The sequence below is a fragment of the Notothenia rossii genome (genome assembly GCF_949606895.1).
Source record: "Notothenia rossii genome assembly, chromosome: 9".
NCBI classification, from domain to species: domain Eukaryota; kingdom Metazoa; phylum Chordata; class Actinopteri; order Perciformes; family Nototheniidae; genus Notothenia; species Notothenia rossii.
Genome location: NC_136907.1, coordinates 12,732,886 through 12,744,973, shown reverse-complemented (window position 1 = coordinate 12,744,973; position 12,088 = coordinate 12,732,886). Strand labels below are relative to the sequence as shown.

Sequence of the window (12,088 nt, the reverse complement as noted above, 5' to 3'; positions counted from 1 at the left end):
TAAACATTACGTGCCTCACATACATGTCATGCTCTGTTTTGGAACAACGTTAAATTGCATCAACTCTATCAAATCAGTTTTCATTTGTTTTTGTTGAAGACATTGTAATGATGCCCTTCAGCACCACTGAGGAGAGGCTTGAACAAGTAATGCTTTCATAATAAAAGTCAGATCACATTTCAATAAAAAATGTAATGCCACATAATCCTTTAATGGATCTTATTAGTCATGACTTCTTCTCACCTGCCGATCAGACACGTTTTCCCAACTGCAACATCTCCCACTACGATTACTTTGGCAAGATTAAAGCTGGCAACAGAAAGACAAAACAGTCATTCATGACCCCACAACAGCATGAAACACACAAGCCTCATCATCCCAATACCCCTCCTCGACTCCTCCTTTCCCTCACTCGCGTCCCTTCCTTGCATCTTAGCTCCGCCTCCGTAAGATATGCGAGCGAGAGACACGAGGAGGTGACGCGAGGATAGAGGAGTCCTCAGGTATTAATTGGGATGTCCTCGTTCACTCAAACGTCACTCTTAAACGACGTCTGTTAATGATGACATCGACATGTGCACAGCTGTATCCCCTCTCATCGGGCTTAACTGAATCCTGAAAGACGGACTGGCCCATTTCTGGTTAAATATTTATTTAAATGAATGAATCTTTCTCTTGTTAGTCAAGGAATTCAATGTATGATGCTGGTCCTGCTTTTGTCTTCCGTTTTGGTGTAAAATGTAGCCTACATTTAAATAAAAATATAATTATAGTAATGTGAAAGCCTTTTAGAAATGAATTGCACACAATAATTCCCACGGAGCTGTGAGCACTTATACATTTATGTGACGCTTTTCCACTCATCTTCCAGTTGTAGGTTTTCCTCTGTTGAAATCGACCAGCTGTGAAGGTGGGGGCGGGGCTTTTATACGCGAGTAGTGAAAACACTTCCGCATAGTCTGCTCGCGTGTAACCTCCCTTTCGTCTCCTCCCGCACCCCTCCTCCCCAGCTCCTCCCTCACCCCTCCTCGACTCCTCCGTGGGACGTCCTTCAAAATGGCGTGTCTTGATCAATTTCCGGGTCAAGTCCCGGAGGAGGGGAAGAGAGGAGTTGAGGAGGGGTATTGGGATGAGGCTACAGTAACAGCGACATGATTATTAACATGCGGACATAATTGTACCCCTTCAAAAAGGTTCCGCCCAGACCCCTTGATGCAAATCCAAAACAGCTTTATGAGTCAAATCAATGTGTGATAAGTTTGTTAAGGTTTATGAGTGTAACAGCTGTAAAGTATTGAGAGATGCACTCATCAAATGTTTTATGTGATATTAAAGGTAGGGTAGGTAAGAATGGAGAAACCGGCTCGAGTACGCTAGAATTTGAAAGTGCGCAGCTGAAAAAAATCTGCCCCTTCCTTCAGACTTCCTACGTCTACACTACAGGCATCAAAAAATGCTTTCAACGCTTCGCCCATTCACTTGAATGGGGTGACGTAGAAGATTTTTTATCTTCGCCGAACTGCATTGTGGGGAGCATGGCGTTCAACTTTTGAGGCTCGATGCTTGGCATCAGCCAATCAAATTCCGTTTATGCAAATCCCGCCAGTGCAAGCTCAGCCAATCAAACCGCGTGCTAGCTGGGAGAGCCAGACCGCAGTTCATTTCCTCATATTCCAAACGAGATATTACGGTAGCAAATCACCCGGTTCTTTACGACCGGAACTATTTACCGGGATACAAACCGGAGGAACCAGGCATGGAGGGAGGTGGCAGAGACAGTGGGTGAAACTGATATTTTTTTCGCCTGTTTGGAGAGTTTATATCCAGTTTACTTCGTTTTAACATTGCTATTGCTTTGTATGTCGGGGGCGGGAGATTCATGTGATTGGTTGCTCGCAAAAAGTCGCCAAGCTTCAGACACGCCCAGCTTCAAGATTTTTTCATGCCTGTAGTGTAGACGGGCCGAGCCCCTCCTTCAACACACGAACGCTCACATGACCAATGAGGGCACGAGATACATTTGTTGCACAGATGGAAGGCTGACAGGCAGGGCCATCCAGTTATTTTAGCCGGGCCAGCTCAGATAATTGGTCGTGCTTTTTACAGCGCCACGGCTTCCACAGATGCATTTTTTAAATGTATTTATTGTCAAAGCATTTAATGTATTCATTGCTATCGGGATTTAACAGTTTTTCTCGATTGCTAACTGCTAACACACTAAAATTATACATAAAACTCAATTATTTTAACTGACACTCAAAGAGCAAAACATCGGCTCAAATCTCCAAAACTCTAAACACGTTTTCAACTTTTCACACAATTTGCAAATCAACATGGCACTTTTTGCAAACCACTGCACACGTTTCTCCACGTAAGACACAGGAATCTGACATAAAGTCACGTGTTAGCTGGTTTAAAACACTGATATTCAAAATGCCTCACACATGGACCAATGATCAAGAAACACGTTCCACCTGACTAAACACCTGATAGCATAATTGTTGGCTCATCAATCAGGATGTTAGCACCATAAAAAGACCACAGGTGAGTACTTTCTTACAGCAACAATGGAAGACAACATGGAAGCAAGAGGAAGAGGAAGAGCTGGGCTGAGAGTGAGAGAAGGAGGAAGAGGTGGGCTGAGATTGAGAGGAGGAAGAATGAGAGGTAGAGGTAGAGCTGGAGGGATAGGACGTTCAGAGGGTTCAGCCTAATCTAAGCCGATTTACTGTTGCCTCTGTAATCCGGACACTTAGACTTGAAAACTGGTTAGTTACCAGTTTTTAGCTCTGCATAATTCATGACATATCAGTGCTTATATCTGTTGTGTGAAACGTATTTACTTCATTACTGTAATTGAATTGTTGGCATGTTGCAGACTATAACTGTACAACAATCCTGCACAATTTACTGTGGTAAACGTACTTTTATGCAACATACATTGATCAACCACTATATCGTTGTTGTTTATCTGAAGGACTGAGAAAAAGAAAAAAAAAAGAGGTGCAGGTGGAAGGCTAAGGATTTTCAATGAGGCACAGGAAGCAGCAGTTACAAACTGGGTTTTGGCAAACAATGCCATCACACTTAAAGAGATCCAAAGCATAGTATGCTGAGATGCATGTTGCACAATGTTATTCTGTATAAGCAAGCAATCTTTCTCTGCAGAAACCTCTATGTACAGAGCATAGCCCATGACAGATGAAAGTGCTTTAGATTATGCTCAGCAGTGTGTAGCTGGGTGGTCAAACAATCCAGTATTATGAATGAAGTGTGTCATATTTGGTGCAAAAGTTTGCATTTGGTAAGTGTTTATGTAGTTTTGAGTGCAGTTCTTCATTTAGCAGGAGAAATGATGTGTTTTGCACTTTGGGTGTGTGGTTTTGTGAATTGTGTTTAGTGTTCTGAGAAACTGAGCATAAAATAAAATGTGTGTTAGCAATCGAGAAAAACTGTAAGAGCTTTTCATGGAATATAACAAAAGTGTTTCTGAAGAGAATTACCTACCCCACCTTTAAGAAATATCACCGGCCTGATACAGAGACACTCCGGATCAACATAGTTAGAAGTGAGGGTCGAGGTCAGCAGACATAGCGTGACTTAAAGTGCCCTGCCCTTACTAACTCATTTACTTTAAACAGTGTGTAGTTGCAGGATGGGGGAACTTGTGTTTTCTTATCCCCCCCTCTGATCTCACCTCACTGAGTCCGTCCTCTGAACCTGGCAGGCAGCCTTCACCTGAGGGTGGAAGTCATCTTTGGTGTGCAGCGCTGCATTTGTACTGAAACACTGTGAAGAAAAGCGACTTATGGAAGTGAGCACATTGGACAGTGAAAGAAAAAGTGGATTTTTAAAAAGAAGCAGCCAGAATATCACAAAGTTAAATTGTCTCTGCCTTTCTCTACATTGTTGCCATCCAGAGAAAACCTTAATTACCATGAATAGGCCTTAAAAGAGCCATGAAAACAGTCCTTGTTTATTTCTTAAATATAACCAAATGTAATAAGATTTATAAGGACAGCAGCATTTTCCAAATGGGCAGCCTAATCTCAGAGAAACAAAGAGGTGTGTGTGTGTGTGTGTGTGTTCGTGTGTGTGTGTGTGTGTGTGTGTGCGTGCGTGCGCAGTCACGTGTGGGGACAAATTGGAGGTCCCCATCAGGGGAATCATTCATTTTAGGGTGAAGACTTGGTTAGGATTAGGTTAAGGGTTAGGCATGTGTTGGTTATGGTTAAGGTTAGGATAAGTGTGTGTGTGTGTGTGTGTGTGTGTGTGTGTGTGTGTGTGTGTGTGTGTGTGTGTGTGTGTGTGTGTGTGTGTGTGTGTGTGTGTGTGTGTGTGTGTGTGTGTGTGTGTGTGTGTGTGTGTGTGTGTGTGTGTGTGTGTGTGTTTACAGTCACGTGTGGGGACTCTCTTCCCTTATGGGGAAAAATTGTTGGAGGTCCCCATCAGGGGAATCATTCATTTTAGGGTGAAGACTTGGTTAGGATTAGGTTAAGGGTTAGGCATGTGTTGGTTATGGTTAAGGTTAGGATAAGTCTCCAGGAAGTAAGTGTGTGTGTGTGTGTGTGTGTGTGTGTGTGTGTGTGTGTGTGTGTGTGTGTGTGTGTGTGTGTGTGTGTGTGTGTGTGTGTGTGTGTGTGTGTGTGTGGTACTAACATGTGGAAGGTGAGAAATGACCCGATCCTTCTTCACAGGTGGTAACATGCTGCTGCAGTTGATCAATGAACAGACACACACACACACACAGACACAGACACAAACACACGCCTTCAGGTTATCAAGCTCACTGACAGCAAGCCCACTTTTCATTCACTTCAAGACACGCACACAAACCAGGGAAGATTGATAAGTTTTCCTGGAGTAAAGCAAACATCAAAAAGGTGGCATTCATATATGCAGACTGTGCATTAACTCATAAACATTTTAAAGTGAATTAACATAACATAGCGAAAAAGTTTAATATAAAATAAAAGTATTTTGTTTTTGCATTTTTATTAACGCTACATGTTCTCGTATTTATAAGTCACTGTTTAATGGAGGATGTGGTAGAAGCAAAGTGTGTTTGAACAAACAGGATGGAGCATCAACAGAGAAGGAAAAATAGGCATTTATAAAATAAAGATCAGAAGTGTTTAAGTAAGTTTAACAACTTTACCTGAAACTGGAAACTTAAACTGCTGGAGGTAATGTGTTCGGGGCCTGGAGATGTGATGTTATATCCAAGTGTTGCTGAGAAAATAAATCCAGAACAAAGTAAAAATGAGTCTCACAGCACCGAACTGAATCTGCTGACTGACAGCAGACAGACAAACATTCAATTAATGAGATTCTCCCATAGACTGGATTTTCCCTGTGTGAGTGAATACCTGAGAAACAGCTCCACCCTGCGGCCACAGGGTGTTCCTACACAATTCACTGATGATGAACAACATCAGTGTATCTCCAAAAATCAAGTGTCTTCTCATTTGAATGTGTAATTATGGCCAGCGGTGCTCCTTCTCCAACAGACTGCTGCAGCTCCGCTGTCACAAGGACAGATACAGGAAAACATTCCTGCCCACTGCAATAACTCCCTATAACAAATCACCTCTGGCTGGCAGAAAACTCTGCTCCATAGCTTCTCCTAATAACTGGACTTCAACTCCCACTACATTTTACATTCATATTCTATTTCATATGGAATAATCCATTCTTGCAAAAATAATATCCTGCATTATATTTGTTACTGGAAATTTGTATTTCCACATGTATATTTTCCACATGTATATATATATTTTTTCTTTAACTTATAACTTTTTAATGCTATTTTATTTCTATTTCTGAAATATTTTGGACTGTTTATTTCTGTGTCTTAATTATTATTATTTTTTTATGCTGCTGCAACACAAACATTTCCCAAATTAGGATCAATAAAGTACCTATCTATCTATCTATCTATCTATCTATCTATCTATCTATCTATCTTTCAGAGTTAAATCATGTACTCCATTACATTTATTTAGTACCTTTAGTACATTTTCAGAATTGGATTAATGATGTGAAGTCAACAACCTGGAGTAAAATTCACAAGCTACCCTTCAGCCTACAAAGTAATTAAAACTAGCTACACATTACAAGCTTTGATAAACATAATTACAATCAAAACATATACTATATTATTCTGAAATCTGCATAATGAGTACTTTTACTTTTGGTACTTTATGTATATTTTGATGCTAATACTTTTCTTTTTTTTGATTGAGTAACATTAAGCAGGGCTTTTACTTGTAACAGAGTATTCCTACACTTCGGTACTTCTACTTTTACCTAACATCATACTCTAGTTCTGGCAGAATAATCATGGATCCCGACTCCTCTTTCCTTCTCTTGTTCTCTTTTTCTTTTCTTTACGGGAGAGTTTAGCCTTCAAGAATCCAACGTTTGGTGCTCTCCACAAATATAAAAATGAATATTAAAAAAGTATTCCACTGTGTTTTCTGACGAGGCAATCTAATGTTTGTTGTCCACAGCTGACGTTATACCGGCTGGACTTCTTTCTGCGGATTGATAGGACTGCACGTAGTCCCTTTATCATTCTTAGCACACCTCTGCTAAGGGTCACTAGATCCTCAGCAGAGTTGTGTTAGCGAGTATTAACCTCTGAAATGTCCACATTTACCAATCAGAATTGAGTATTGAAACAAAATTATGTATGATAAATGTTTATTTATGTATTCAAGATGTCATTCAAAGTCATATTTCCTTCTTGTTTCCTGAGCACATACTGTATGTGGAGGTGGTGAAAGCTTCCTGTGTGTGTGAGGAGCTTCCCGATCCCACCAGCACAGAAGAAGAAGATGTAACAACGTCCTCTGTGCTGGTCGGGCTGGGGAGCTCCTCGTCCTCTCGGCTGGTGGGTGGAGCGGGGGTTGTCGGGGGCTGGGGTGAAGGGCATGGATGTCCTTACTGTACTCACAGGGTCTGGGACTCAGCTGAGAGCGGTCTGCTGTGGTCTTTCTGGGATCATCGGCTGGTGATCCACTCTCAGCTGCCAAAAACACCAAGAGGAGTCCTGCCCTGTGAGACAGAAACACAAACAATAAATACTCAAATATACAACCTCTGAACTGTTGCAAGCTGTTAAATGTAACCTTCAATGATGGACAAATATGATAAAACTCCAATAATAAATACAATCCTTGTGAGGGGATCACTTACTAAGCCCCAAAAGACAACCCGCTCTTAATCAGTTGTCATCCTTTCTTTTGGTGTGGTCTGCAGTAACTCATCTTCTTCGTCTGAACATCCTGGAACATCCTGGAACATCCTTGAGTTTCAGTCTTCCACGGAGTTGCTTCTTGTAGGAAGGTTGATGCAGCGTGGGTAATGCTGGAGACCTGTTAGAAAACCTGAAAGAGACTTGGAGACTTTTCGTGACGTTAATAGTCACTGCTTTAGCACTATATGTTGCACCTAGAAAAAACTGAGCACTTGAGTAAATGTGCTTGAATTAGTCTGTCTTAAACGATTTACTTACCTGTCTTGCAAAGCCATCTATACTTTAAAAAGGAAGAACACACAACCATACCATGTTAACTTACCTCTGGTATCAGCATCGACCATAATCACATTTTATCAAAAAGTAAAAACGATATAAAAAATTAAGTAATTCATTAATAAAAGCCCTGGTGCAACATTTGACCTATCGACCCAGAAGATGCCTGGGGCTTCATCAGTCCTGATAGAGGCAGAGGATTTCAAATCCTGTAGCAAATACTTGCAGGTGGGAGCTGCTGGACGAGAGGGGAGTGATACACCATCGTCTACAACGTCCTCTTCATCCTCTTCCTCTTACCTCTGCTATCAGCATTGACCATTATCAAATAATATTAAAAAGACAGTAATATATAAATCAAAAGCCCCAATGCAATTGTTGACCTATCACAAAACCTGGTATGAGCATCGGCCATCATCAATTATTATCCAAATGAAAAAAATATCGAAATGAAAAATTACATATTAATAAAATAAAGCCCTGGTGCGAGATCTGACCTATCGCCAACCCAGAAAGATGTGTTTGAAGCTGCCTGGGGCTTCATCAGTCCTGCCAGACGCAAAATAAAATCCTGCAGCAGATGTCCGTCTCAGTCCGAGTCGCTGTCTTCAGGGAGCCTGTGGTCCTCTGGACGGTATCTCTTGTCCAGGGGGGGGCATGGGCATGAGCTGGAGGGTGTCAACTCCTTAAAGTCCTCTTCCCTGGTCCTTTTGGTGGAGAGGCCGAGGCCTGAGGTGGGGGCCGGTGAGTCCCTAAAGTCCTCTTCCCTGCACGCCTCTTCCCAGGTCCACTTGGTGGAGAAGCCGAGGCCTGATGTCGATGGAGGGGCTGAGGATGGGGCTTCTTCAGGACGTTCCACTTGCGGCGCAGAATCCTCCGGAGGGGCAACACCCAAAGGGCGAAATGCCTGCCAAAAACTCACGGGTGGGCGCTGCGCGACAAGAAGGGGCACCATGGGGCAGCAGACACCTAAGGGGGAGGGTGCCGAATCCCTGGAGTCATCTTCCCTGAACCTCTTCGTGGAGAAGATGAAGCCTGGTGTTGTTGGAGCAAACACCCCTGATCTCGGAGAGGCTGAGGGTGGACCTTCTTCAGGACGTTCCAGTCGCGGTGCAGAAACCTCCAGGGGGGCAACATCCCAAGGGAGGGAGCAGGGATCTGCAGGGAGGACGCTTGGAGTGAAGGTCCCACGCAATACCTCCCAAACATTTACCGGCGGGAATTGCTGGGTGAGAGGGGGGAAACGTCTGATATCGGCATCACCGTCATCACCGTCATCACCGTCATCACAATGATCTTCAGTGTCCTCTTCCTCCTCTTCTTCTTCTTCTTCCTCCTCCTCCTCTTCGTCTTCCTTGGAGGAGGACAAGGACCCGTATCCAGAATCTTCGGATATCCAGTCTTCCCCTTTATCCTCCTCTTCCAAATCCTCTTCCTCCTCCTCCTCCTCCTCCTCCTCTTCCCTGAGTCCATGACCTCCACCTAAAAAACCGACAGCAAACTCACCTTCATCCTCGACAGCGTTCCTGACCTCACCTACCTCTTCCTCATCAGAAGCGTTGTAGACAGGGAGATTACCTTCATCGCCTTCAGGAGGATTCATGATGAAGTTCTCAGAGCCTGAGGGGGGGGAATTCAGAGTGTAAGTGTAGTCCTCTTCCCTGCACGCCTCTTCCCAGGTCCTCTTGGTGGAGAAGCCGAGGCCTGATGTCGATGGAGGGGCTGAGGATGGAGCTTCTTCAGGACGTTCCACTTGCGGCGCAGAATCCTCTGGAGGGGCAACACCCAAAGGGCGAAATGCCTGCCAAAAACTCACGGGTGGGCGCTGCGCGACAAGAAGGGGCACCATGGGGCAGAAGAGACCTAAGGGGGAGGGTGCAGAGTCCCTGGAGTCATCTTCCCTGAACCTCTTGGTAGAGAAGCCGGGGCCCGATGTGGAGAGTGCCGAGTCGATGGAGTCCTCTTCCCTGATCCTCTTCGTGGAGAAGACGAAGCCTGGTGTTGTTGGAGCGAACACTCCTGACCTCGGAGGGGCTGAGGATGGACCTTCTTCAGGACGTTCCAGTCGCGGTGCAGAATCCTCCGGAGGGGGAACACCCAAAGGGCGAAATGCCTGCCAAAAACTCACAGATGGGCGCTGCGCGACAAGAAGGGGCACCATGGGGCAGCAGAGACCTAAGGTGGAGGGTGCCGAGTCCCTGGAGTCCTCTTCCCTGATCCTCTTTGTGGAGAAGACGTAGCCTGGTGTTCTTGGAGCGAACACTCCTGACCTTGGAGGGGCTGAGGATGGACCTTCTTCAGGACGTTCCAGTCGCGGTGCAGAAACCTCCAGGGGGGCAACATCCAAAGGGAGGGAGCACGGATCTGCAGGGAGGAAGCTTAGAGTGAAGGTCCCACGCAACACCCCCCAAACATTTACTGGCGGGAATTGCTGGGTGAGAGGGGGGAGATGTCTGATATCGGCATAACCGTCATCACAATAATCTTCAGTGTCCTCTTCTTCCTCCTCTTCTTCCTCCTCCTCTTCTTCCTCTTCTTCCTCGGAGGACAAGGTCCCGTATCCAGAATCTTCGGATGTCCAGTCTTCCCCCTCATCCTCCTCTTCATCCTCCTCCTCTTCCAAATCCTCCTCCTCCTCTTCCCTCAGTCCATGACCTCCACCTAAAAAACCAACAGCAAACTCACCTTCATCCTCGACAGCGTTCCTGACCTCACCTACCTCTTCCTCATCAGGAGAGTTGTAGACAGGGAGATTACCTTCATCGCCTGCAGGAGGATCCATGATGAAGTTCTCAGAGCCTGTGTGGGGGGAATTCAGAGTGTAAGGATTTCTAGTCACAGGTAATATGTGGGATTATTTAGCAATAATCAATGATTGGAAAAAAATAGCACATGCGCATCCTTACTATGACTTTAATTTACAAGACATGACAGGAGAACCTGTTAAAAGCCTGCTAAAACATAATTGTGCTTAGAATAACACTGGGGATAATACATTATATTATTTTTCTGATAACGGTGACGACAAGAAATATGCTAATTGGGATTTTTGTTATTGGCAATATTATTTTCGTTATTTTAATATCTCCAAAATCTTTTTTTATAAAACAAAGGTGCACATAAACAGCACTCTATATTTGTTGGACAAGTAAAGGAGAAGCTTGCTCTGTGCATTTTACACACTGCTTCTTCCGCAGGAGCAGAGCCTTCTTTAAACCAAAATGCAACATTACAAAATGTGCAAACAAATAAATGCTGACTGTGGGGAATGCAAGACCCAGATCCCGATAAAAAACTGTGCATAGCCTATGTGGACACATTTTGGTTCCAAAAAAGAGGGTGCATTTATATATGCATTCATATCCATTACGCAGAGTCACTAACTACAGTAATATAATCTAAAATGACCACAGTAGTTTGCAGACTTTCCTTTAGTTTATAAGTAGGCCTAATTATGTTCCTATAGTTAGGAGTTAGTTATCGGACGCACGCAGATCGCGCACAAATCTCCCCCCCCCCCTCTAAAACTAAACAAGAAAATCCATTTCAATATTTAATGTTAAAAGGAAAGTTTAATTAATATGATACATTAGAAGGAGTCGCCATTTATCCAATAAATAAAGCTTCAACAATCAGAACGAACACACTCAGTGAGGCAGCTGCACAGAAGAACGTGCCCTGCATGGAATTGTGCGTCGTTGCCATGGTGCATAACTTGGACATATGTTTTAGCATTCTATGAAATTAGGCCCAATCGCCATTTTGTTTTTGTAATTTTTTGGTCGTTTTTCGACGATATCTCGCAATTAAATCAAAAATAACTGTGTTTTCAAATCACTGCACTCTTTATAAATACATTACACACATGTAGTGCTAAAAAAAAGTAGGTCTTATCCACAAATATTAATTTTACATGGAAAAAACGTGAGTGAGTTTCTGCTTTCTCCAAATTGGATTTTGAGCAAAAGAAATGCCAACATTCTATGAACTTTTCACCTCTAAACTAAAAATATTGCACTAATTTCCACACAGAAACAGCTTTGTAAGATGTGAAGGGGATACATGAACAATTATAAGGCAAAACATGTGTATTTTAACGTTTTTTTCTTTTTTTTACTTTGAGTGTAGTTTCCCAACACGGCCTATGGCCAGCGGCAGGTGCTGCTCCTCCTCTGGGGGTCTTGTGCAGCCTCTCCGGGTTTCCACAGCAGATCAGGGATACAGTACTTTAGTTTTATAGTAGTTTTGTTTCTCAGAAGTTTTGTTTTCCAGCAGGTTGAATCTCAAAGAGTTTTCTCTCCTCAGGTGAGTTTTGCAAAAGGTGTGCTCTGGTCAGAGTCCAAGTGCAAAGTGAGCTCAGAGCGGACAGCAGCCGCATCCCCAACGTTCGGTTTCCATGACAATGACGCACGTACGTGACCAAGAGAGGCCTTTTTACCAAATCTCATACTTGTTAAATATATGTTTTGTTTAATTAAAGGCTAGGATTTATTTGTCCTTTTATGTATGTGCAGTAGGCTAGTTTATTTAGTAGGCCTACAGCAGCTTCAT

General features: G+C 43.5%; 1 protein-coding gene across 7 annotated transcripts in view; it reads right to left on the bottom strand.

Moving 5' to 3' along the window:
• The window catches only part of rab34b (RAB34, member RAS oncogene family b), a 17,201-nt gene extending 5,113 nt beyond the window's left edge, over nt 1-12,088 (bottom strand). The window contains exons 1-6 of one of the 7 annotated variants that reach the window (XM_079649743.1): nt 7,201-8,100; nt 6,959-7,059; nt 5,159-5,232; nt 4,660-4,711; nt 3,698-3,789; nt 244-309 (exon numbers count right to left, since the gene is read on the bottom strand). In XM_079649743.1, coding sequence (XP_079505869.1) covers nt 244-309; nt 3,698-3,789; nt 4,660-4,707 — 206 coding nt within the window. In that variant the 5' untranslated portion in view covers nt 4,708-4,711; nt 5,159-5,232; nt 6,959-7,059; nt 7,201-8,100. Of the gene's footprint in view, nt 1-243; nt 310-3,697; nt 3,790-4,659; nt 4,859-5,158; nt 6,929-6,958; nt 7,060-7,200; nt 10,337-11,654 lie in introns of those variants that run through there. The other 6 variants (XR_013802580.1, XR_013802581.1, XR_013802582.1 and 3 more) reach the window with 6 other exon arrangements.